At 36.4% G+C, this 22,970-nt stretch overlaps 1 protein-coding gene across 4 annotated transcripts; it reads right to left on the bottom strand.

Moving 5' to 3' along the window:
- Window positions 1-624: 624 nt before the first annotated feature.
- LOC146919171 (long chain acyl-CoA synthetase 4-like) lies at window positions 625-17,594 on the bottom strand. Of its 4 annotated transcripts, none has more exons than XM_085712416.1 (19): window positions 16,715-17,348; window positions 15,893-15,956; window positions 15,685-15,774; window positions 13,528-13,584; window positions 12,341-12,389; window positions 11,195-11,271; window positions 11,035-11,074; window positions 10,840-10,952; window positions 10,287-10,454; window positions 9,950-10,060; window positions 9,720-9,807; window positions 9,533-9,599; window positions 9,266-9,341; window positions 9,053-9,170; window positions 3,479-3,724; window positions 3,233-3,372; window positions 2,389-2,571; window positions 1,824-1,943; window positions 625-719 (listed from the first exon to the last, which is right to left on the bottom strand). In XM_085712416.1, exons 1-19 carry the CDS (start codon window positions 16,864-16,866, stop codon window positions 717-719), a joined length of 1,962 nt encoding a protein of 653 aa, XP_085568542.1. In that variant the 5' UTR covers window positions 16,867-17,348; the 3' UTR covers window positions 625-716. The 4 variants fall into 4 exon arrangements, with proteins under 4 accessions (XP_085568542.1, XP_085568543.1, XP_085568541.1 ...); XM_085712417.1 differs by having other exon boundaries at window positions 10,858-10,952; XM_085712415.1 differs by lacking the exon at window positions 625-719 and adding an exon at window positions 1,037-1,344 and having other exon boundaries at window positions 10,858-10,952; window positions 16,715-17,594.
- Window positions 17,595-22,970: the final 5,376 nt, after the last annotated feature.

The following is a 22,970-nucleotide window of genomic DNA, read 5'->3' as shown; positions in this document are numbered from 1 at the left end:
TCCTCTCAAATCTACCCAAATTCAAAGAAATCATCTCTCACCACCGTTACTCTCTCATCGACGTCGGAGCCGGATCTAAGCAGAAACGGTGATTGTTTTAAAAGCGAATCTGAATGTCTGTTAGATTTGAAGGAGATGCCGGCGGAGGGAGTGAGGGACACGGCGGCGGGAGGTCGGGTTGTCGACGCCGTAGTTTTTAGATCTGAACAGATTTCAAGAGACAACGACGATATTGACGAGGAAGGCGGTTGTGAAGAAGAAGAGGAGGCGGTGAGGTTGTGTTGCAGTCAAATCGTTTTGAAGAGAAGAGGTGGTGATTGTGGTGGTGTTAAGGTCGGAGACGGGTGTGAGAGTGGGTCAGAGGCGCGAGCAAGAGGACGGAGAAGGCTTGAGAATGGGGGCGGTAGCGCTGGTGAGTGATATGTGGGGATAGAGATGAGAGAAGGGAAAGAGAAAGAATGTTGCTGTGTTTTTTTCCTTCTATTGTTGTGTTTTTGTTTTAGACTTTTTAAACTGGTTTTTTGAAGAACTGGTTTAAAAGATTTTTCTTTTTTGATATTACAAAAATACCTGCCAGCTAGGAGGTGTATAGAGGAGTGGTATGAAAAGGGGTGTTCATGAATCTTTTTCCTTTATTCCCTAATAGATGATTTTGTCCAGTAACCTGTTTGATACGTCACTGTGGCCCACGAGGCATTTCGTCTTTTTTTATCGCGTTACTACAAAAGAGAAAATCCCACAAATGAGTAACGCGAGAAAAATTATCACTGCTCACTACGAAGAATACAACTCCACTGCCATTATAAGATGATTGAGATACTCTAGTTTTAAAAACATAATCTCCATTATATATGAATGGTGAGATTTAGAACAGCTTTCAAAAGAATTGACTAACAAGAAAGAGTAAGGACTAAGGAGTGTCCAACTAATCAATTGTAAACATTAAAACAAACAGTTATAATTCACATTCACAGCTTATTGAATAAATCTTTGAAAACATCTCTAAGTAAAAAAACAAGAACTACACCATTGTTAATTTTGCCCAGGAATGGAATAATATTTTATTTTCCACAAAAGTTTGCAACGAATATTGTCAGAGGTGAAGAAAACAATTTGTTTAAACTTTGTATTATCGTATCTTTCACAGTTGAGTGAGGCAGATGATCTGCCGTCTCTTCATAATCATATGTACAGACAGTAACCAAAAGGAAATAAATGAGCAAAGGCAAGTACAATACAATCACATGCAGAAAATAAATTATCTACATGACATGACACCAACTCCAAATGCATTTCTCAGGCACGGGGTTTATTTCCACTTTTGTACATGTCATCGACCACATTCTGAGCACACAAATAGAATTGCAGTGTCAGTGCTTTCAGAATACAGAAATTATCAAGTCCATAAAACAGGCTTTGAAACGTTAAAAGTGCAATGGAAAAATGCAGTTGAAAGTGAAGTGGAAAAAGAATTGTATGCTCACAACTATTAATTAGAGTATAATCACTTGAAAACATTTTACACATTTACTTACACATTCACCTTAGGTATTCCAAATTACTTAGGATTCAACTACCATGTCGAGTGTTTAGTAACTAATTCATAACTAATATGATATTAAAGCAGAGAAACAGGGCACATCAGTTGCACTATTATTCACATCTATACCTGTTTTCAGTTATACGCTCAGTGGAAAGAAAATATCCGGGAAGAAAAAAAAAAAAGTTCTATATACAAATACAGCTCATTCTATCATTCATATAATAAAGCAGAATTTTATTTTGAAGCAGAAATTAAATCCTGAGAATTTGACAACTTTTACCTGATAGTATTTGAGCAACTGAGGCCTCTTCTTCTTGTATGTCGGAGTGATAAGGTCACGTTCCATATCAAATGGAACTGGGTCAAGATGGACCGCTTTTATGAACTCAAATCCTTTCAACTGTCAAAAACATATCCATCATCACATAAATTTTCAGGAGATGTACTAATGCATGCAAACACAAGTACATGTAGAATAGAATCAATTGGTGCAAGCATAAGACCGTACACAGACCACTTAAAATATTCTCTGAACAAAATTATTTTGGGCAATCCAGTCATTGAATCTTAATTAACTAAGCTAATAATTCGTGTTAAATATTAATACAAACTTTTTTTTACTAGTATTTGAAACTAAAAGTATATGATTAGATGGCTGGTTTTTATATTACGTTGAAAAGGCTACTTTCTAAAAAAGTATGTTGTGTGGGAATTATTAATAGTCGTGATAATTGTAGAAAACCCCCTTTAAATTAATGTGAAATTTTATCAGCATGATATACGCATACATACACTCCATACATAACAAATTAGAACAAAAATAAGAAATTTAAATTAGATAGAACCTTCTTTTCCTTTCCAATCTTTGAGAGCTCTTCAAGTATGTAACTTTTTGCCCTAGAATCTCCACAGAGAGAATTGAAGTCCACAGATATACCATTTTCTTCTGCCCAATGTTCAAGTACTGGTTTGCTGGGGTTAACAACAGCAACAAGGAAGGCCTCAAAACTGTTTCCATAAACCCATATCTGAGACAGGAAGAATAAAAGTTCAAATCAGCACGGAACAGAACAATTTTAACTCATGAAATGAAGCTGAAACTGAAAGTAGACTTTTTTTGTGTGTTTATGAGCTGACACATATGGATGTCACAATGAATAATGTACATCTACTACATGCAACAAGAATGGCCCTGTCTATTAGACAAACGATCATAATGAAATATAGAATGTGGACACTAATGTAAAGTATACCAATATGGACCACAATCTGTGCACAACAGCACATAGGACTATGGGCAACATACACATGCTACTGGTGAAAATTTAAAGCTCAGTACAGTTATAGAACTATATGTCCAGCTAGAAATAAGAATGCAATTTGGATTATGTTAAGGCAAGCGAGAAAAATATCCCAGCCTAGAGATAGGTGTATCAGTCTAAAGTCTGCTTATATTTTGAATTCCGTAATTAAAAATTATCAAACTGAACTAAAAATATTAGCTGCTCATGATTGGCCCCATTTGTCCCAAGCCCATCAAGGGCACGGTTTCTATAGTTCTATAATGAACCAATGAGTTCATCAATTCACGTAGAATGAGTAAAAAGATATTTTTTTCAACTTTATATGGGGAATAATTTCACTACAAGCTAGGACACTAAAACCATCGGAAGGGCTCTCAAGACATACAGATTCAACAGAAGGAACTTGGCTATAAATATTCTCCAGGTTTTCAACAGCAACATATTCTCCTTGTGAAAGCTTGAATATATTCTTCTTCCGATCAATAATCTTCATACTTCCATTAGGTTGCCACTCTCCAATGTCCCCTGTTGAATAAATCACGCAATTTGAAAGAGTATAAACTTCAAAATGTGATCCAAAAGCCAATTTAAATAGTATCTATATAGTTCAATTTTGGAAAACACCAATAACCTGTATGGAACCATCCATCAACCAGAACCTCTTTTGTGAGGTCTTCACGTTTGTAGTACCCCGAAAACAAGGTATCGCCCTTTACACAAATTTCTCCTCTTGGTGTGCTTGCAAGGGCATCGTAACCCATTTCAGGAACAGATTCCAGGCACGCATCCACATTTGGTACAGGAGGACCCACTGTTCCAAGCATATCTAGTTCATTTGGTAATGAGACAAAGGTTCCCGCACAAGTTTCAGTCAGACCTGTTTTCATTTCAACAAAGACACATTAGTGAAGTCCATAGTACATATGCTGATATCTACATTATTACATATGCTGCATTGGAGTGAAGAAGCATCAGAATAATTTCCACATAGATTTCAGTTAGACTATTTATATTTTTATAAACATACATTAAAACTAAAATTAATTTGCTAATTGTCACAGCTCATCTCAAATTAATCAACAGTTTATATCCATATACTCAGCAATTGAAATACAAAACTAGACTTGGCTAAACACAGATAAAGATTCAACTATATATATATGTGCTTATTGCTGATAGAATAGAATATTTGCCATAATTAGTCTTAATGATTTCCCTGTAATTATGCTGTAACATAATTAGATAGTTGACCTACACTTGTATATATACATACTATTCAGTAATGAGAACAACGACGATTCCATTCTCTTACATGGTATCAACCCTAATCGATCCCTCTCTCTAAAAAAAAAAAAATACCAAAACCAGAAACGCGTGCTTCTTCTCCTTCCTTGAAGCAATCCTTGCCGCAACAGGACCTCTGTCCTCACCGTCCGCCGCCGCCGAACACGAAGACAATTGTGTCTCTCACCATCTGTCCTGTTCGCGCCGCCGCCGCCGCGACCCACGCGTTTCCGATCACCGTTCGCGACTCCGGCCTCTGTTTCGACACTTCCGACGAAACCACCACGCCGTGCCTTCCTTCCTCCACGCCGTAGCTTCTCTGATTCGGAACCAAACTCTTGTTGTTTCGAAATTCTGCTTCGTGCCGTGACAGTTACTGTTTCGAAATTCTGTTCGTAACAGTTTTTGTTATTTGTGTTCAATTTGTCTCTGCACCAGGTTTACTGTTCCTAATTGATTTTGCTGCCAATCATGTCTGATTCCGACGATGCCAGTTCAGCCGCTGCCACCGGTGGTTCCGGCCAGCCCAAGGTCACCATGCTCAAAGGTTCAAAATCAGAATTTCATCCTGCCCTTGCCGTCTCCAATATTAGGAACCACATTCCTATTATTCTTGAGATGGAAAAGGATCAATATGGAACATGGGCTGAATTGTTCCGCATTCATGCTCGCTCGCATCGAGTCCTTCATCATATTGTTCCCTCTACAGGAAAAGAACCACCAGCCCCTACCGACGCAGAACATGAACAATGGACCACTCTTGATGCCACCGTCCTTCAGTGGATTTATTCCACTATTTCTACTGATTTGTTGACCACTATTCTGGAACCCAACTCCACTGCAATGGAAGCATGGAATCGTTTGGAGGACATTTTTCAGGATAATCAAAATGCTCGTGCTGTGACTCTTGAGCAAGAGTTCTCCAACACTCGCATGGAGGATTTTCCCAATGTCTCTGCTTACTGCCAGCGTCTTAAGATGCTATCTGACCAGTTAAGAAATGTCGGCTCTCCTGTCAACAATCACCGTTTGGTTCTTCAACTGATATCTGGTCTTCCAGAAGCTTACCGCAGTGTTGCCACCTTGATTCGCCAGAGTAATCCTCTTCCTGCATTCTATCAAGCTCGCTCCATGCTCACTTTGGAAGAAGCCGGTATGGCTAAGATGGCAAACACAGGCTCTCATGCTGCCATGCACACCAGTCAACCGAAACCTACTGAAGACACCTCTCAGCGTGGCAACCGCCGCCCCGGCAACCGTTCTCGCTCTCGTGGCAACCAGGGTCGTGGAGGGGGACGTGGTAACCGCAGTGCACCTCAGTCTGGAGCTCCCAACGTCCCCCCACCTTGGTCCGCTCCTCCTTGGCAGCAGCAGCAACAACAGTATCCAACCTGGCAACAATGGGGTTGGACTCCACCACCATGGACTATGCCTCCGTGTCCATATCCCACGTCTCAATGGACACGTCCTACCGGTCCTCCTAAGCAGCCAGGCATTCTAGGACAGCGTCCTCAGGTGTATGCAGCATCTACCTCATCTCAGATACCGACAGACATTGAGACAGCAATGCACACCATGTCACTCCACACTCCTGATAATCAATGGTACATGGATACTGGCGCGACATCTCACACAGCCGCATCACAAGGTAATCTCTCGTCTTATTCTCCAGTAAGTAATTCAAATCAGAAAGTTATTGTTGGCAGTGGCCATGGAATTCCAATTCACGGCACCGGACACACACAAATAACCACATCTCACCAACCCCTTCACCTTAACCATGTCTTGCATGCCCCGAAAATTATTAAAAATTTAATTTCTGTGAGACGACTCACCACTGACAACAATGTTTCTGTTTCCTTTGACCCTTTTGGTTTTACTGTCTCTGATTTTCAGACGGGGATCACCCTTCTCAGATGTGACAGTCGTGGAGATCTTTATCCAGTTACCACTTCTTCCAGTTTTGCCGGTCTCACATCCAGTCTTTGGCATAGTCGTCTTGGTCATCCTGGCATGTCTGTTTTGAATTCACTTCGCAAAAATAAGTTCATATGTTGTGAACCTTTTAATTCTTCTGTTGTTTGTGACTCTTGTGTTTTAGGCAAACATGTTAAATTGCCATTTTTTAATTCTCAAACTACGACATTGATGCCTTTTGACATTTTACATAGTGATTTATGGACGTCTCCAATTTTAAGTTCTGCTGGTCATAAATATTATGTCTTATTTTTAGATGATTTTACAAACTTCTTGTGGACTTTTCCTATTAGCAGAAAATCTCATGTGTTTGAAACGTTCAAGTCACTTACTCAACTCATTCAAACTCAATTTTTGCAAAAAGTCAAAACATTTCAATGCGACAATGGCGGTGAATATAACAATGAGCTTTTTCAAAAATATTGCACTGATCATGGCCTTGTTTTTCGTTTCTCTTGTCCCCACACATCCTCGCAAAATGGGAAAGCGGAACGAAAAATAAGAACCATTAATAATATGATACGCACTATGCTAGCTCATTCTTCTGTTCCCCCGTCATTTTGGCATCATGCTCTTCACATGGCAACTTATCTGTTAAACATACTTCCATGTAAAACACTTAAAAATCAGTCACCAACACAACTCTTATATCGCCGTGATCCCACTTACACACATCTACGAGCTTTTGGTTGTCTATGTTATCCCTTATTTCCGTCATCCACCATTCATAAGTTACAACCCCGCTCTACTCCGTGTGTCTTCTTGGGTTATCCCTTGAATCATAGAGGTTACAAGTGTTATGATTTGTCAAACAGAAAATTAATAATTTCGAGGCATGTTATCTTTGATGAAACTCAATTTCCCTTTACCAAGATGCATTCCCACTCGCCGAACTCTTATCACTTCCTAGATAATGACCTACACCCGTACATTATACACCAGTGGCAAAATCAAATATTACCACCTGTCACACACAACCAATCAACACCAACAACCACAATTGATCAACCAACCTCATCAATAAACCAACAGTCCCCATATACTGCCTCTCTGACCAGCTCGTCTACTACACCTTCCTCTACCCCACCATCACCAATCCAACCGAATCCACCTCCACCTACACGAACCATCACTACCCGTAGCATGAAAGGCATTGTAAAACCCCGCAAGATTTTTAACTTATCAATCTCTCACTCCGACCACATCATCTCTCCCATACCTAAAAACCCCAAACTAGCCTTATCCGATCCGAATTGGAAATCCGCAATGCAATCTGAATTTGATGCACTTATTAGAAATAAGACGTGGGATTTAGTTCCTCGTCCTTGTGATGCTAATCTTATTCGATGTATGTGGATTTTTAGACATAAGAAAAATTCTGATGGCTCATTTGAGCGATATAAGGCTCGTCTTGTAGGTGATGGCAGGTCACAGGTTGCAGGTGTGGACTGTGATGAGACTTTCAGCCCGGTGGTTAAACCTGCTACCATCAGAACAGTGCTCACCATTGCTCTCTCCAAATCCTGGCCCATTCATCAACTGGATGTCCAGAATGCCTTTTTACATGGTGATCTTAATGAGACTGTTTACATGCATCAGCCATTGGGTTTCCGTGATTTTCATCATCCAGATTATGTGTGTCGCTTGAAGAAGTCACTTTATGGTCTCAAGCAAGCACCCAGAGCATGGTACCAACGCTTTGCTGACTATGTATCCACCATTGGTTTCCAACATAGCACATCAGACCACTCTCTCTTCATATATCGACAACAGTCTGACATGGCCTACATTCTTCTTTATGTGGACGACATCATACTTATCACCTCTACTCATGCCCTTCGCAAGTCAATTATGTCACTCTTAGCATCTGAATTCGCGATGAAGGACTTAGGCCCCCTGAGTTATTTTTTGGGTATTGCTGTATCTCGTCATCCTGATGGACTTTTTCTTAGTCAAAGCACCTATGCTTCTGAGATCATCGAGCGTGCTGGCATGACATCCTGTAAACCGTCTGCCACACCTGTGGATACCAAACAGAAACTCAGCACCTCCTCCGGCACACCTTATGAGAATCCTTCTTTATATCGCAGTCTTGCAGGAGCCTTACAGTACCTCACGTTCACTAGACCTGACATCTCCTATGCAGTTCAACAAATTTGTCTTCACATGCATGCACCCAGCACAGAACACATGATTGCTCTTAAGCGCATTCTTCGTTATGTACAGGGTACCATACACCTTGGTCTACATTTATCACCGTCCCCCATTACTAAGCTGATCTCTTACACCGACGCTGATTGGGGTGGATGTCCTGATACTAGACGCTCCACATCTGGGTACTGTGTTTTTCTCGGTGACAATCTTATCTCTTGGTCTTCCAAAAGGCAGCCTACTCTCTCTCGTTCTAGTGCTGAAGCTGAATATAGAGGTGTTGCTAATGTTGTCTCTGAATCCTGTTGGATCCGCAACCTTCTTCTGGAGCTCCATTTTCCTATTCCTCATGCCACTCTGGTATACTGTGACAATGTTAGTGCCATCTATCTATCTGGTAATCCTGTGCAGCATCAGCGTACCAAACATATTGAGATGGACATTCATTTTGTTCGGGAAAAAGTAGCTCGTGGTCAGGCACGCGTACTTCATGTTCCCTCCAGACATCAGATTGCAGACATCTTCACAAAAGGGCTCCCTCGTATTCTTTTTGATGATTTTCGGACCAGTCTAAGCGTCCGTGAACCTCCCGCTTCGACTGCGGGGGTGTGATAGAATAGAATATTTGCCATAATTAGTCTTAATGATTTCCCTGTAATTATGCTGTAACATAATTAGATAGTTGACCTACACTTGTATATATACATACTATTCAGTAATGAGAACAACGACGATTCCATTCTCTTACAATTGCATGGGTGAATTTTGGTTTTCAAATACAGAAAGAGCATACCATATCCTTGTAGGACATGAGCACAAGTCACCACCCGTAAGTAACTTTCCACATGCAAAGATAGAGGTGCTGCTCCAGACAAAATAAGACGTACACTACCCCCTAAACCTTGCTTCACCTAATAAAATTGCAAAACCAAATCAGCCAAAAGGAGAAAATACATTGCTGTCAAACTGCGGCTGGTAATTAATTAATATTTGTAAACTTTACTACCTTATCGAACACAATTTTGTCAAGAAGTGGAGATGCTACTGCATGGTTTTGTCCTATCTTCATGTTATTCAACTTACTGCAATAAATTCTCAGAGCTTATGTTTAGAATATTGCAATGCTTACTGGGACGAACAATAGTTAAATTTAACAACCTAATTAAGAAAATTAAAACTAATCTAAAAGATAATTTCTGCGTGCTTTGACAAAGGAACACTCACAGTTTCCTAATATCTTACAGAGGATTCATGACAGTTAATTAGTACTTACTATGAATAAGCAAAGTTGAATAATGTCTTCTTCAGGAAGCCTCCAGAAGAAATTTTCTGTGTCAAACCTGCATACAGAAGTTGAGAATCTTAATATAGGTAAGAAATGTGGGGGGAAAATCCCACTCCAATTATCAAGAAATGATTTACAAAGGTAAAACAGTCGTACAACAATCAGAAGAGCATACCTGAGTACACTCTATCAAGTACACGAGGTACTGCACAGAAAAATGTTGGTTTTAGCTCGCCGAGATCTTCAATTAACAACTTAACATCCTGCAGCCATAGTGCAAATGATGGACAAGGTCATATTCAAATAAAAAAAAAATTCCAATTTTTGACTTGTTGGGGTGATAAAATTAAATCTGAAGTTCAATTATCACTATGAATTAACGACAAGTTTAGTACATATACTCACCCCGCGCCAGAAGCCTATTGAACCACCATGCCATATAAATGTCTCCTCAATGACTCTATCAAAGGTATGTGCGAGAGGAAGGTATGATAAGTACACATCCTTCTCGGTCAACTGTAAACAAAGAAAAAAGAGGGGAGATTTTGTAAGTCAAAGAAAGGACACTTGAGCGTTTAGTATCTTAAACCTGAAAAGAAAAAGAAAAAAAACTACATCCAGAGCTTTGAAATTAGATATATAATAATATGCATAAATTAAATGAAAAGAAATTGTGCATACGAAGTGCTCAGTGCATTCAATTTCATGTAGTTACAAGTGAAATATAAACATAAATACTTACTTTATCATTGACATTCTCCAATAGCCGCTTCACCCCAGCTAAGAGGGTAATAATACTCTCATTGGATATCAATACTCCCTTGGGGTCACCAGTAGTTCCGCTAGTATACATTATTGTACAGATATCGCTTCTTTTCTTTACAGGTAAATCAAAACTCTGACTTTCACCCTGTGGCAAGTATAAAAAACCAAATTAGGAATGCAAAAGAGACATTAATTTCTGCTAGGTAATGAGGTTTAGAAAAATAACTTCTAATGCATATGTATCTACAAAAATTGACCCAAGTCAACTATTCAAACAATGCATTAGTTTCCATTGACCTGATATCATCCTTATTTTTCTTATTTGAATTGCATAACAATTATATCAACTTATTTCTTTCCACACATTCCGCTATTACTTAGACTAACTTCCGGTGGACCGAGACAGTGATACAACTCAACCAACTATTTATGCTGCAAAGGGGACTCAGAGCAATTGTAGGCAATGCCAATTAATTATACGAGGAGCAGCTTTCATGTCCAATTTACAAGAGTAGAAAGAGTAATAATACATGAAATGAATAACTCACCAATTGTAAAAATTCAGTCCATGAATATATTGCCAATCCAAGCTTTTCAACTTCTTGCTTTTGTTCAGGGGTAACCTTTCCGAAGCTCACAATTGCTGTATAGAAACATAAAAGACATTGCTTCTCTCTAAAGCACATGTATTTTAGCAAAGAAAGAAGATAATAAAAAACACTTACTCTTGAGATATTTGGTTGCATTTGGAAAAGTCTTCAATAGCTGAAAAGTTTTTAAAATAAAGATAGGGATCAGACAGACTGTTCAAAGAAAAGTGTACTTAACTCTCTGATCCTTCCCAAAAATAAACTACTAAGAAATAGATTATTTCAATAGATGAACCTCAGGTATCTTCTTTTCTTCTGCAAATGCAATTGAGACCTCTGCATGGCATATAATAAATTCTATTGCCCCAAAACCTAAGTCATATATGTATGAGAGTGTCAAAACCAATGATAATTGGAAATTCAAAATTAGAAAACTGAATGTGAAAGTATTAGAATGGCATTTATTTTCGACGAAGTGGAAAAATAACCTACCAAAATACTCTCTCCGTTTCAAAATGAGTGTCGCTTTAGCTGACTGCACATATATTAAGGAATGGAGTAATGTTGTCTAAAGATATGATACTTTTACTAAAATAGTCTCGCTAGTTATTGGTGCATTTGTCATCATTATAAATTAAAGTACAAATGATATTTTGGAAGTTGTGTGGATAATAATAATTAAGGGTACTATTGGAAAAAAGTAATTAATAGTACATTGAAAAGTGAGAATGACATTCATTTTAAAATAAATTATTTTTGCTAAAGCGACACTCATTTTGAAACGGAGGGAGTACTGATTATCAATATCTACACTATGGGACATTCAACCAGTATTAAATGCTAAAAACACTCTCTTTTAACACCCACTTTTTATCGGGTCAAATCCACATGGGTCCCACCACTTTATGTATAACTCATTTCCAAAGTGTGAGCACCACTAATTTCCTACATAGTAATAAATTTCAAACAAGTTATTATTGCTGTGAGATAGTTTATCACAATTTTAGGCAACTGACAAAATTCAGTGAAGGTTTAGTAATTTTTCAGCAGTAAAAAAAAAAATAAAAACTTTGCTCATAAAGTAGGTAAGATTTTCAAAAAATTGATCAATGAAATCACTTTTTTTTTTATAAAATCACAAGGGATAAAAACAAAAATATACTAGATAGACATCAAAGTTTTCAATAATGTGTGAATTTAGAACTTGCATATTTTTTTTTATCAAATATAAGGAACTTTGTTAATAAAACAGGTAAGTTTTTCGCATAAATTGGCAAGCTTGGGTGAAATTTAGCAAAAAATGCCATATTGACAAAAACGTTGCAACTTTTCTAACAACATCAAAGTGTAAAATCTCATGTACAATAGGTTTGGAAACCAAAATCCAATTGCAGTCAAAGCACCATCACTGTGTACAAACATGCTAAACGTTTACGCATACCTAAGGTATCATATAAAGGAACACAATGAAGTCCATGAGCATTGCAAGCCTGCAATTATTTGAATATATTTTAAAACTTAATAACAATCGAGTGGAAGAAGCTAGTAAAGGAATATTATAGAAGGTGACCAGGGATGGCCACTAACAGCACCATGAAAGCATAAGAGCAATAAATAATAGAAGCAGAACACTGTAGAAAGTAGACATTCAAAAGATGAAACAGAGTTTCAATAAGGAAACAACTTATTGCCCTTTATATTCAACAAGGACTACTTACAGACAAGAACAACTAAAAGAAAACATAGGAGACAAAGAAATAAATAAGAACGGGTATAAAACTAAAAAAAAAAAAAACAAATATTACCATAATCTGCAACAAACAGAATGAATGTATTGTATTAAGGAGAGAGGGGATTAAAAGTGTATTCTAGGAGAGGTAAGGGAAGGACAGTTGAAAAACAGATGTATGGTGTAGGAACCGGTTAATAGGATAGATAAATGAAAAGGAGGTTAGAAGAGTACAAATCGGATCCTGGAAGGTGTGGACAAAGTTGGAGCCTTGGAGAAGGAAAGATTCCATTGAGTTGATTGCAGAGTTGGAGAAAATCTTCGAGGTGCAAAGTTTGGCAGAGAAACTGCACTTGCCTTACAAATTAATATCTAGAAAATGGGAAGTGCGACAACAATTAATTTCAGTTTTGGCTCCTCAATTAAAGCCTATAACTGGTTGCAAAGCCTCTACAATGACTTTGATTAGAAGGTTTAGGGAGAAACAAGAGGGAAAAAGTTGGACACATTGGATTGGACGGACTCAGCGGAGGAGCATGTGTAGAACTTCGAAGTGCAAGATGGAGTCGTTCAAGAGGAACAACTCTTAGGATACTTTTTGGGGGACTTAAATCGGAAATAAGGTTCCAAATGAGAGTGCATAACATGGATGACGTCTCGACTCTTGGGGTCCATTGAACTGACTCAATATTTGGAAGAAAAAATCACAATGCCTCACAGATGGGATTGAAACCTAATTTCCTGCTGCCTCGTAAGGGATTGAAACCACAAAACAAGACCTTCAATGGGAGGCATGAGTCAATCAGGCGGCAAGAGAGAGATTGGGGAACAAAACAGGGCTTAGAATTAGAAAAGTTTAAAAGAAAACCAAGACGAAAGAAATTCAAAATAAAATGTACCTCCATGCTCATAATCCACTCTGCAGAATTGGCACCATAAATACCACATTTTACACCCTGCAAACCAGCAATATATGAATTAAGCTCAAAAAAACTAATCAATATAAATAATTATTACATGCGAAAGTGAAATGTCAAAATCATATCACGCAAATTTTGCCAGCTTAAGTTCACCAGGAAAATATGTGACAAAGAGTTAAGCAATTGAACTCACATGAACATGTTCTTGGTAAGTGAATAACTATTGAACTATTTATGATGCAGATAGTAACATTATCAATAATATATGTTCAAAGAAATTAAGTAAGAGGTATTTATTTGAAGCTACCAATTGCACGTCAATGCTCATTGTAGCCCAGGGGCGATTGCTTGTGTAATGAAGGGGTAGCTTTGGCTACCCCAAAATTTTTATTTTTATTGAATGGTTAGGCATATTAATATAGTTAGCTACCTCAATAATATATTTTTAGCTACCTCAAATAAATTTATTTGCAAAAAAAATTAACAAATTATTACTTGATTAATAAACTTATTTGTCATTTGTCATATATTGACATTTCGGTCTCTTTTTTGGTGGTGGCCGGGGTTTGAACCCCGAACCTTGCATATATTATGTATTTTCTTTACCAATTGAGCTTAGATCACGAGGACAGACATTTCGGTCTCTACAACAGCTATAGAGAGAACATTTTTAGTAATAAAAATTATCAATAGTCAAATATAATGGGAAATAGTTTAATGGAAATAGCTTCTTTGTTTACATTGAAAAAGAATTTGTTAGTCTTTTTAGAAAATATTCATATGAATATATATTTGACTCTTTAAAGCTTAATTTTATAGAGATTAAACATATTTGTTGGGTATTTGTGTTGGCTGCATTATTGCAAAAAAAAATATCCTTGTTTTGTAAGTTGGAACCAAAGTTCCAACATGTGGTTAGGCAACTCTGTAAGATGTTGGATACAATGTTCCAACATCCTGGCACGGTTCAGTGTGCCTGGGTTCATGCCTATATGTATGCGCGCCCTTTATTGTTTAAGGAAACAATATTTCCTTAACTTATTGATCAAGCAACGCGCATATCATCTAAGAATCAGCTGTGGAATATTTCTAAAGTAGATATTATATTTTAGAAAATATTTATTATTGTTTGGAACGCTCCTATAAATGTTCCGACATTTTAGGACTTTCCAGAACTGTTTCTGATTCTTGTTTTGCAGATTAGCTGAACCAATCTGCAGTGTGCTGAAGCCCAACGAATTATTTAGCCCAAGCTGCTTCAGTATAAAAGGAAGACTTCAAGACCTAATTGTTCATTCAAGCCGTCATTCTAAAAGTTTAGATTTTTAGGGTTTGAGTCTTCATGTATTCTGCTCTTGTATCGTTTGTGATGCAAATTTAGAATCTCTTACCGTGTGCCTTTCTTGTATCGCCTGTGATACTTGTTTAGGACTGTGCATGTGAGTTTGATACTCTTGTGCACTACACCGAAGTTGTGAAACAAGGTGCTAGTTGTTTGTGTTGGAAGGTAACTTCTACTTTTGTTTTGGTTTAGGTCTGATAGGTCACATGGGCTGTGACTGACCATTAGGATAGTGAGATCGGATCTCAGATCTAGGAGTTCCTAGGTTGAAGTCTATACAGGTAGGTCCTAGGTCATATAGTGTAAACGAGGAGTTTGCTGAGAGTTATTGAATAAGTTTGCTGGTAGCCCCCAGATGTAGGTGAGTTGTGCCGAACTGGGTTAACAAATTCATTGTGTTCTTTACTTTCTTGTCATTTATTTTCTTGTTTTTTATTTCTGTTAATCACGAGATGTTGGAACATTAAACGGAACATTGCAAACGTTAAAACATCTGCCAGAACATATTAAAACAAGTGTGCTAGAATTTCAATATTTAACCCTTAAATTTAATATATAAAGTTTAAAAAAAGTTAATTTTTCTTTACTTCAAAAAATTATTTGTATTTGGCCCCTTCATAAAAATTACGCTAGCTTCGCCGCGCTGATTGTAGCTATTAAATAATGAACAACCCATCATGTACAGAAAATCCAAGAATTTGAATATCATACATAGAAGAAAATGCTATCAAAATAACCAAAAACAAAACAAGGTTTCATTTTCTGGTAATCAAGAGAAGAGACATAAGACTTACTTCTCCATAACCACAGCTGCGGATAGAATTTCCGACTTTGATCACCATGTCATATACTTCTTTGTAAGTTTGCCACTTGTACTTGCCATGCTGTTAAGTTTCATAATAACATGCGAGCAGTTAAATAAGTCAAAATCCATGACCGGTCAAGCTATGGCAAGAAAATTTTCAAAAAAACAAAAGATTTATACAGTAACCAATACTTTACCTTCCCGTCCACAATCTCTCGGCTACCAAGCATAGGATTATTTGGATATTTCTCAACGGACAATCTGTAAAAGCACTAATACAATCAGAACTGAAACGGCTAATGTCTTATCAATACAGGTCCAAATTTTTGCTAGTGTTGTTAAAAAGCGAAACTATAGTATAACAGAATTCGAAGAAATAGTTATCATTCCATGATAAGCTATTTATTACAAAATCTTGTCAAATAGCGGCTATACTACGCTATGACAGAATTTAAACAAACCTCCATTTGTCGTGATCTGCGATTAACAACACTTATTTTCTTTTAACATTAACTTAAAGTGAAGTAATACATGACTCATACATAGTCCAAAATCGAGCCAAAAATTAACTCAAATATTCAAGTCCTCTATGCGCACAAAAAAAAAAGAAAAGTAAACAATATTTCTCCAATGTTAGAAAGAAAATTCGAGAAACTGAATAGCAAAATCTGATTTATTCACTATAAATGTTACAACTAGTTATGATATTATGATTCAGATCAGAGAGCTCTGATTCGAGAAACTGAATAGCAAAATCTGATTTATTCACTATAAATGTTACAACTAGTTATGATATTATGATTCAGATCAGAGAGCTCTGATTTGCAAATTAGCATCAAAGTTCAACGAAAATTAAATTTAAATTAAAATAAAATGAACAGAATCTGATCTAGTGTAATTAAATCTACTAATTACGAACATAAAAAACAATGAAATGAAGATTAAATTCAACTCAAGTCATGACAGTATGAAATCGACATGGAAAATTGAAATGAATATTGATTTGCATCGAAACTAACCGAAAAACATCCCAGCAACTATCAAGACCAGGAATAGGAGGAGGAAAACCATCTTTAGCGAAGATGCTACGATACGCAGGTCCTCTTGAAGGTTTATCTTCCGTTGCTTCCTTCGCTTTTTCAACCTCAATGATGAATCTTTTCTGCGCCATGGCTAAACGATCGATCGATGAGAAAAATGGTTAAGTTAAGCGGAGAATGAGAAATTTTAAATGGAAAGAGTAGATGAGACTTTAAATGCAGTTAAGTGTCGGTGGTGTAAGAGAATATTAGTTTTGACTTTGAAAAGTCGATGGAGTGTCCGGGTAGGGTGTTAGCATCTCCGGCGCCTGTTCTTTCTTAGTGTTCATAGCAAACAAGAAAATATCTTTATGTTCTATGCATTGGAGATCAACAAGGTGGATGACACTGTGGAGAACAGTTCTCCACTAGATCACGTTCTAGCAGTGGATGCATGCATTGGAAAAAAGTAAGAAAAGGAGAGAGAGAAGAGCTATCATGGAAAATGAGAGAAAAAATAGAGGGGCCTAAGTAAAGTAAAATAGGAAGTGTGTTGAGTTCTAGTACTGGAGAAAAAAAACCTTAGTGGTTGTTAAATCCTACATGATATATTTGGACCAACAATTTAGCAGCTAAGAGCACCATTATCGCGGGTGGCATTTCAAGTTTAAAGCCATTGTGTCTCAGTGTCAACTGATAATTGGGTATATTGGTGACATTGGTCAACCACAATGTCATAAGTGTATAAAAAAAACAAAACATCATTGTAAGAGAGAAAGAAGAAAGCCACTTGTAACAGTTGGCCAATATTACCAACCACAATGTCACCTAATTGCTATCCCCGATAATTGGTTTCAATTATTGCACAACTACATTTGCCAAATGAGGCACAGGTGCTTTGCTTGCTTTTTATTCTTTTGTACAACAGCTTTTTGAATGAGTGGGACCCCTTTATAGTATAATGCCACAAAAAAGGGATCCATTTTAGAATTTTGGAACAATTGTATATGTATATTTAGAAAATGTAGTTGAGTGGTTTAAATAATTTTTTTTAAAGGAGTGGTTTAACTAATTAGATACTGTGAAATAATATAATGTAGGTCAAATGTATCTAAAAGTCCTTTAAGTTTTTTCGTTTTTCCCAGAGTGGTCCTTTAAGTTTTAAAAGTCCCAAACAAGTCCTTTAAGTTTCAAAAGTCCCAAACAAGTCCTTTTAGTTTTTGAATCGTTTCAAACAAGTCCTTTTAGAGGATGATGGTGATGATTCAGATGATAGCAACAAAGAGCATTATCCACCATTTGCCATGCCTAAAAAGATGACTAATTTTAAGTGGGTGTTAGGAGCCAGATTTGGTACCAAAGATGAGTTCAAGGAAGCAATTACCAACTATGCTATCTACAATAGGACTTGTTTGAAACGATTCAAAAACTAAAAGGACTTGTTTGGGACTTTTGAAACTTAAATAACCACTTTGGGAAAAACGAAAAACTTAAAGGACCTTTAGATGCATTTGACCTATAATGTATTATGTGGGACCCATTTATATCACTCATATGGATGACATGAATATAAATGCTCTAAGAACAAAAATTTTGTTCTAGCGCCATAGTCTGTAGATGCTCGCTCAGCGTAATTGCTGGTTAAAATTGAGTCTTAATCAAAGTTGACATATTGATTTTTTAAAATTGTGTCTATCACAATCTACGCCATGTATTCTGAACTCTCGATCTAAGTCACTTTGAAAAAAGACTTATGCAAGTGAGTAAAATGTTGTCCTCTTCTTTTTGGTAAATAGAAAAAAGTTTTTTTTTTTTTGGTGAATAAATAGAAAAATGTTTAATACAACACAAACAAGCAAATGTATCTGATTAGTTTTTCTTTTCTTTTGAGGGAATGTATCTGATTGGTTGTCTTTTTATCCAAATTATTGTGTATTGTCACTCGGTTTTTGATTGGTCATAGGTTTTGTTTTGACTTAAAATAACAATGCTGATATTTGTTTTTTCATTCACAAACTTTTTGTAAAATTTTTCAAGAAATTTTAACTCCTTGTAACGAGAAATAAATGGTTATTTGCTAGTATATATGCACCGTAAAAAATTGAAATAGAATAACATGCAATTTTTTTTTGGAGAAATAGGAAACTATTTCATCTATATTTGATGGAAATCACGGAGTGTTTAGCCAAATTATACATCTTTGCTTCTCATCGTGAGATAAGTGTTTTGTGATGTTGATAATTTTCCTTTGTTCATGATTTCGTAGGATCATGCATGCATTCATATATAGGATTTTACTCATTAAGATAAAATGATTAATCTATCATCGACAATATTAAGTATCTCATCAAATGCATGCATTGTATTATTCAAAATTTGTGGAATCAAATCCATGAATAAATTTTATTGGTATGCATGCAGTACGTACCTATTGATCTGAAAGTTGCGAGTACTCCTAAAACACGATTCCCATTCCAATCAATCACTCTTCCACCTGCTGCTTCAAGTGTTGGTAGCTGCAACGGAACGGAATAGCGGAAATGAAATATGAAACACATGGAAGCAGCGGCGAAGCTAGCGTAATTTTTATGAAGGGGCCAAATACAAAGAATTTTTTGAAGTAAAGAAAAATTAACTTTTTTTAAACTTTATAGATTAAATTTAAGGGTTAAATATTGAAATTCTAGCGCACTTGTTTTAATATGTTCTGGCAGATGTTTTAACGTTTGCAATGTTCCGTTTAATGTTCCATCATCTCGTGATTAACAGAAATAAAAAACAAGAAAATAAATGACAGGAAAGTAAAGAACACAATGAATTTGTTAACCCAGTTCGGCACAACTCACCTACATCTGGGGGCTACCAGCAAACTTATTCAATAGCTCTCAGCAAACTCCTCGTTTACACTATATGACCTAGGACCTACCCGTATAGACTTCAACCTAGGAACTCCTAGATCTGAGATCCGATCTCACTATCCTAATGGTCAGTCACAGCCCCTGTGACCTATCAGACCTAAACCAAAACAAAAGTAGAAGTTACCTTCCAACACAAACAACTAGCACATTGTTTCACAACTTCGGTGTAGTGCACAAGAGTATCAAACTCACACACACAGTCCTAAACAAGTATCGCAGGCGATACAAGAAAGGCACACAATAAGAGATTCTAAATTTGCATCACAAACGATACAAGAGCAGAATACATAAAGACTCAAACCCTAAAAATCTAAACTTTTAGAATGACGACTTGAATGAACAATTAGGTCTTGAAGTCTTCCTTTTATACTGAAGCAGCTTGGGCTAAATAATTCGTTGGGCTTCAGCACACTGCAGATTGGTTCAGCTAATCTGCAAAACAAGAATCAGAAACAGTTCTGGAAAGTCCTAAAATGTCGGAACATTTATAGGAGCGTTCCAAACAATAATAAATATTTCCTAAAATATAATATCTACTTTAGAAATATTCCACAGCTGATTCTTAAATGATATGCGCGTTGCTTGATCAATAAGTTAAGGAAATATTGTTTCCTTAAACAATAAAGGGCGCGCGTACATATAGGCATGAACCCAGGCACACTGAACCGTGCCAGGATGTTGGAACATTGTATCCAACATCTTACAGAGTTGCCTAACCACATGTTGGAACTTTGGTTCCAACTTACAGAACAATGATATTTGTTTTAGCAATAATGCAGCCAACACAAATACCCAACAAATATGTTTAATATCTATAAAATTAAGCTTTAAAGAGTCAAATATATATTCATATGAATATTTTCTAAATAGACTAACAAATTCTTTTTCAATGTAAACAAAGAAGCTATTTCCATTAAACTATTGCCCATTATATTTGACTATTGATAATTTTTATTACTAAAAATGTTCTCTCTATGGTTGTTGTAGAGACCGAAATGTCTGTCCTCGTGATCTAAGCTCAATTGGTAAAGAAAATGCATAATATATGCAAGGTTCGGGGTTCAAACCCCGGCCACCACCAAAAAAGAGACCGAAATGTCAATATATGACAAATAAGTTTATTGATCAAGTAATAATTTGTTAATTTTTTTTGCAAATAAATTTATTTGAGGTAGCTAAAAATATATTATTGGGGTAGCTAACTATATTAATATATCTAACCATTCAATAAAAATAAAAATTTTGGGGTAGCCAAAGCTACCCCTTCATTACACAAGCAATCGCCCGTGCATGGAAGGAGAGGCGTAATTGGGGTCTTCTTCGAGCAATAAAATGGATAGCGTGTTTTGGCATTTCAAGCATCATCTTTGTGATGGATGACGATGACATGCTCAAAATTAAATTGGATAAAAATATGATTTTGGTCCATGCAAATATAGTGAGTTTGGGTTTTTGTCCCTGGTAATAAATTTTTTGAAATTCATCCCTGCAAATTTTTTTGTTTTTTAAAATGGTCCCTGAGCCCATTTAAAGACTTATGTGGCCGTTTGAAGTTGATGTGGTAGTTGCTGACTGTGCAACTTTTGTCATGTGGCGCTGACGTGTCATTTACATGGATTTTAAAAAAATTAAAATTACAGAAAATACTTTTTGTTTTATTTAATTATAATTTTCAATTGAAAATTAAGGTTTATATCATCTTCATCCCTTCAAACCCCAATCTTCATCTTCAACAATCAATTCAATGACTCAAACCCATAAATTCAAAGAAGAGAATTAAAGAACTTAGCAGTTTACCGGTCTCAAACACATATCACAGAATCCGGCCTCAACCCACTTCATCAACTTCAAACAACCGCCACTGCTGCCACGACCACCACCTTCATCCTCCACTATCTTAACTGCCTCTATATTTATCACTCATTCACACAACCCTAACCGAAATTCACACAAACCCAAATCTCATAATCTGAGACAAAAGCAAACGAAAATTTATTCTTTGTTCTCAAAAGCTCCAGATCTAAACATAGGTAGAGTAATTGAAAGTGGTTATGAGCATCCTGGTGGTCCGTTCTGTTAGTTTTCTTCTTCAAACCCAAATAGGTTGATTTTCCAGAATTTGTTAGTTCTTTTGGATTTCATTCAGAAGTGCAATGATTTGAGATACTTCAAACAAATCCACGCACAACTTTTGAGATCTACCCTTGTTGCCAATATGACTTGGTTGTAACCAAAGCGGCAAACGTTTTTGGGAAACATGTCACTGATATTCGTTACCCTTGCAATTTCTTGAAGCAGCTTGAGCTCTTTCCCTTGCAATTTTAAAATTTCTGGCTATGGAGCTGACTGACCCCTTACCTTGGGCTGCAATTCGGATTTATAGATGGGTTGTTGGTAACGGGTTTGTGCCTTGATGTGTACACTGTCCCAACAGTTTTGAAATCATGTGCTAGATTTTCTGGTATTGCAGAGGTTAAACAAATTCATACGTTGGCTGTTAAGACTGACTTGTGGAGTGACGTGTTTATCAAATGGGTTGAAGAAAAAATGGAAAAAATGCAGGTCTGGGATGGGAGAAGATAGGGTCACGTGCCTCTCTCTCCTAGTTTTGTTAATTTAAATAAAATTATATGTTTTTTTTATTTTGAAAAACTAATTTTACTTTTATTAAAGTGATTTATAAAATATTTAAAATAATTTAAAAAATTGAATTCTTTTGTAATTTTTAATTTAAAAAAATGCCACGTGGACACTAGTACATAGTCAGTGTGTGCCACGTAAGCATCAGACTGCCACCTATCACTTTAAATAGGCCCAAGGACCATTTTAAAAAACAAAAAATTTTGTGGGGATGGATTTCAAAAAAAAATTTACCAGGGATCAAAACCCAAACTCGCTATATTTGCAGGGACCAAAAACATATTTTAGCCAATTAAATTTATACAATTATACTATATGATTTCTTTAGTGAATGAATGTATATAGGGAAGGCTATGGATGTTGAACAAGTGATGGATATGATTAAATTCTCCTTCTAGAAGTGGTTTTTTATGAGTTATGGTACCCCTGTACCCATCACGATTGGGTTAGTGAAACCATTTATGTGATTGTAAAATGGGGACTGCTATGGTGCAGTTGTTTTTATGACTTTTCTGGAAAAGTCGCTTATGTGACTTAATAGGAGAGTGCCACGTGGATGTCTTTTTAAATCGGTTATTTGGAAAAACGATTTTAAAAAGCTTTTGTTTTATATAAAAAATATTTTTTAATTTCTTTTTTATTTTTATTTTCATGTTTATCCCTTAGGATTGTGTTTCCTGCTCTGATACCAGGTTTGA

This window comes from Medicago sativa, chromosome 5 (assembly GCF_051527215.1).
Source record: "Medicago sativa cultivar Bolivia chromosome 5, Bolivia_mono, whole genome shotgun sequence".
Classification (NCBI taxonomy): Eukaryota; Viridiplantae; Streptophyta; class Magnoliopsida; order Fabales; family Fabaceae; genus Medicago; species Medicago sativa.
This window is presented reverse-complemented; position numbering and strand designations above follow the sequence as displayed.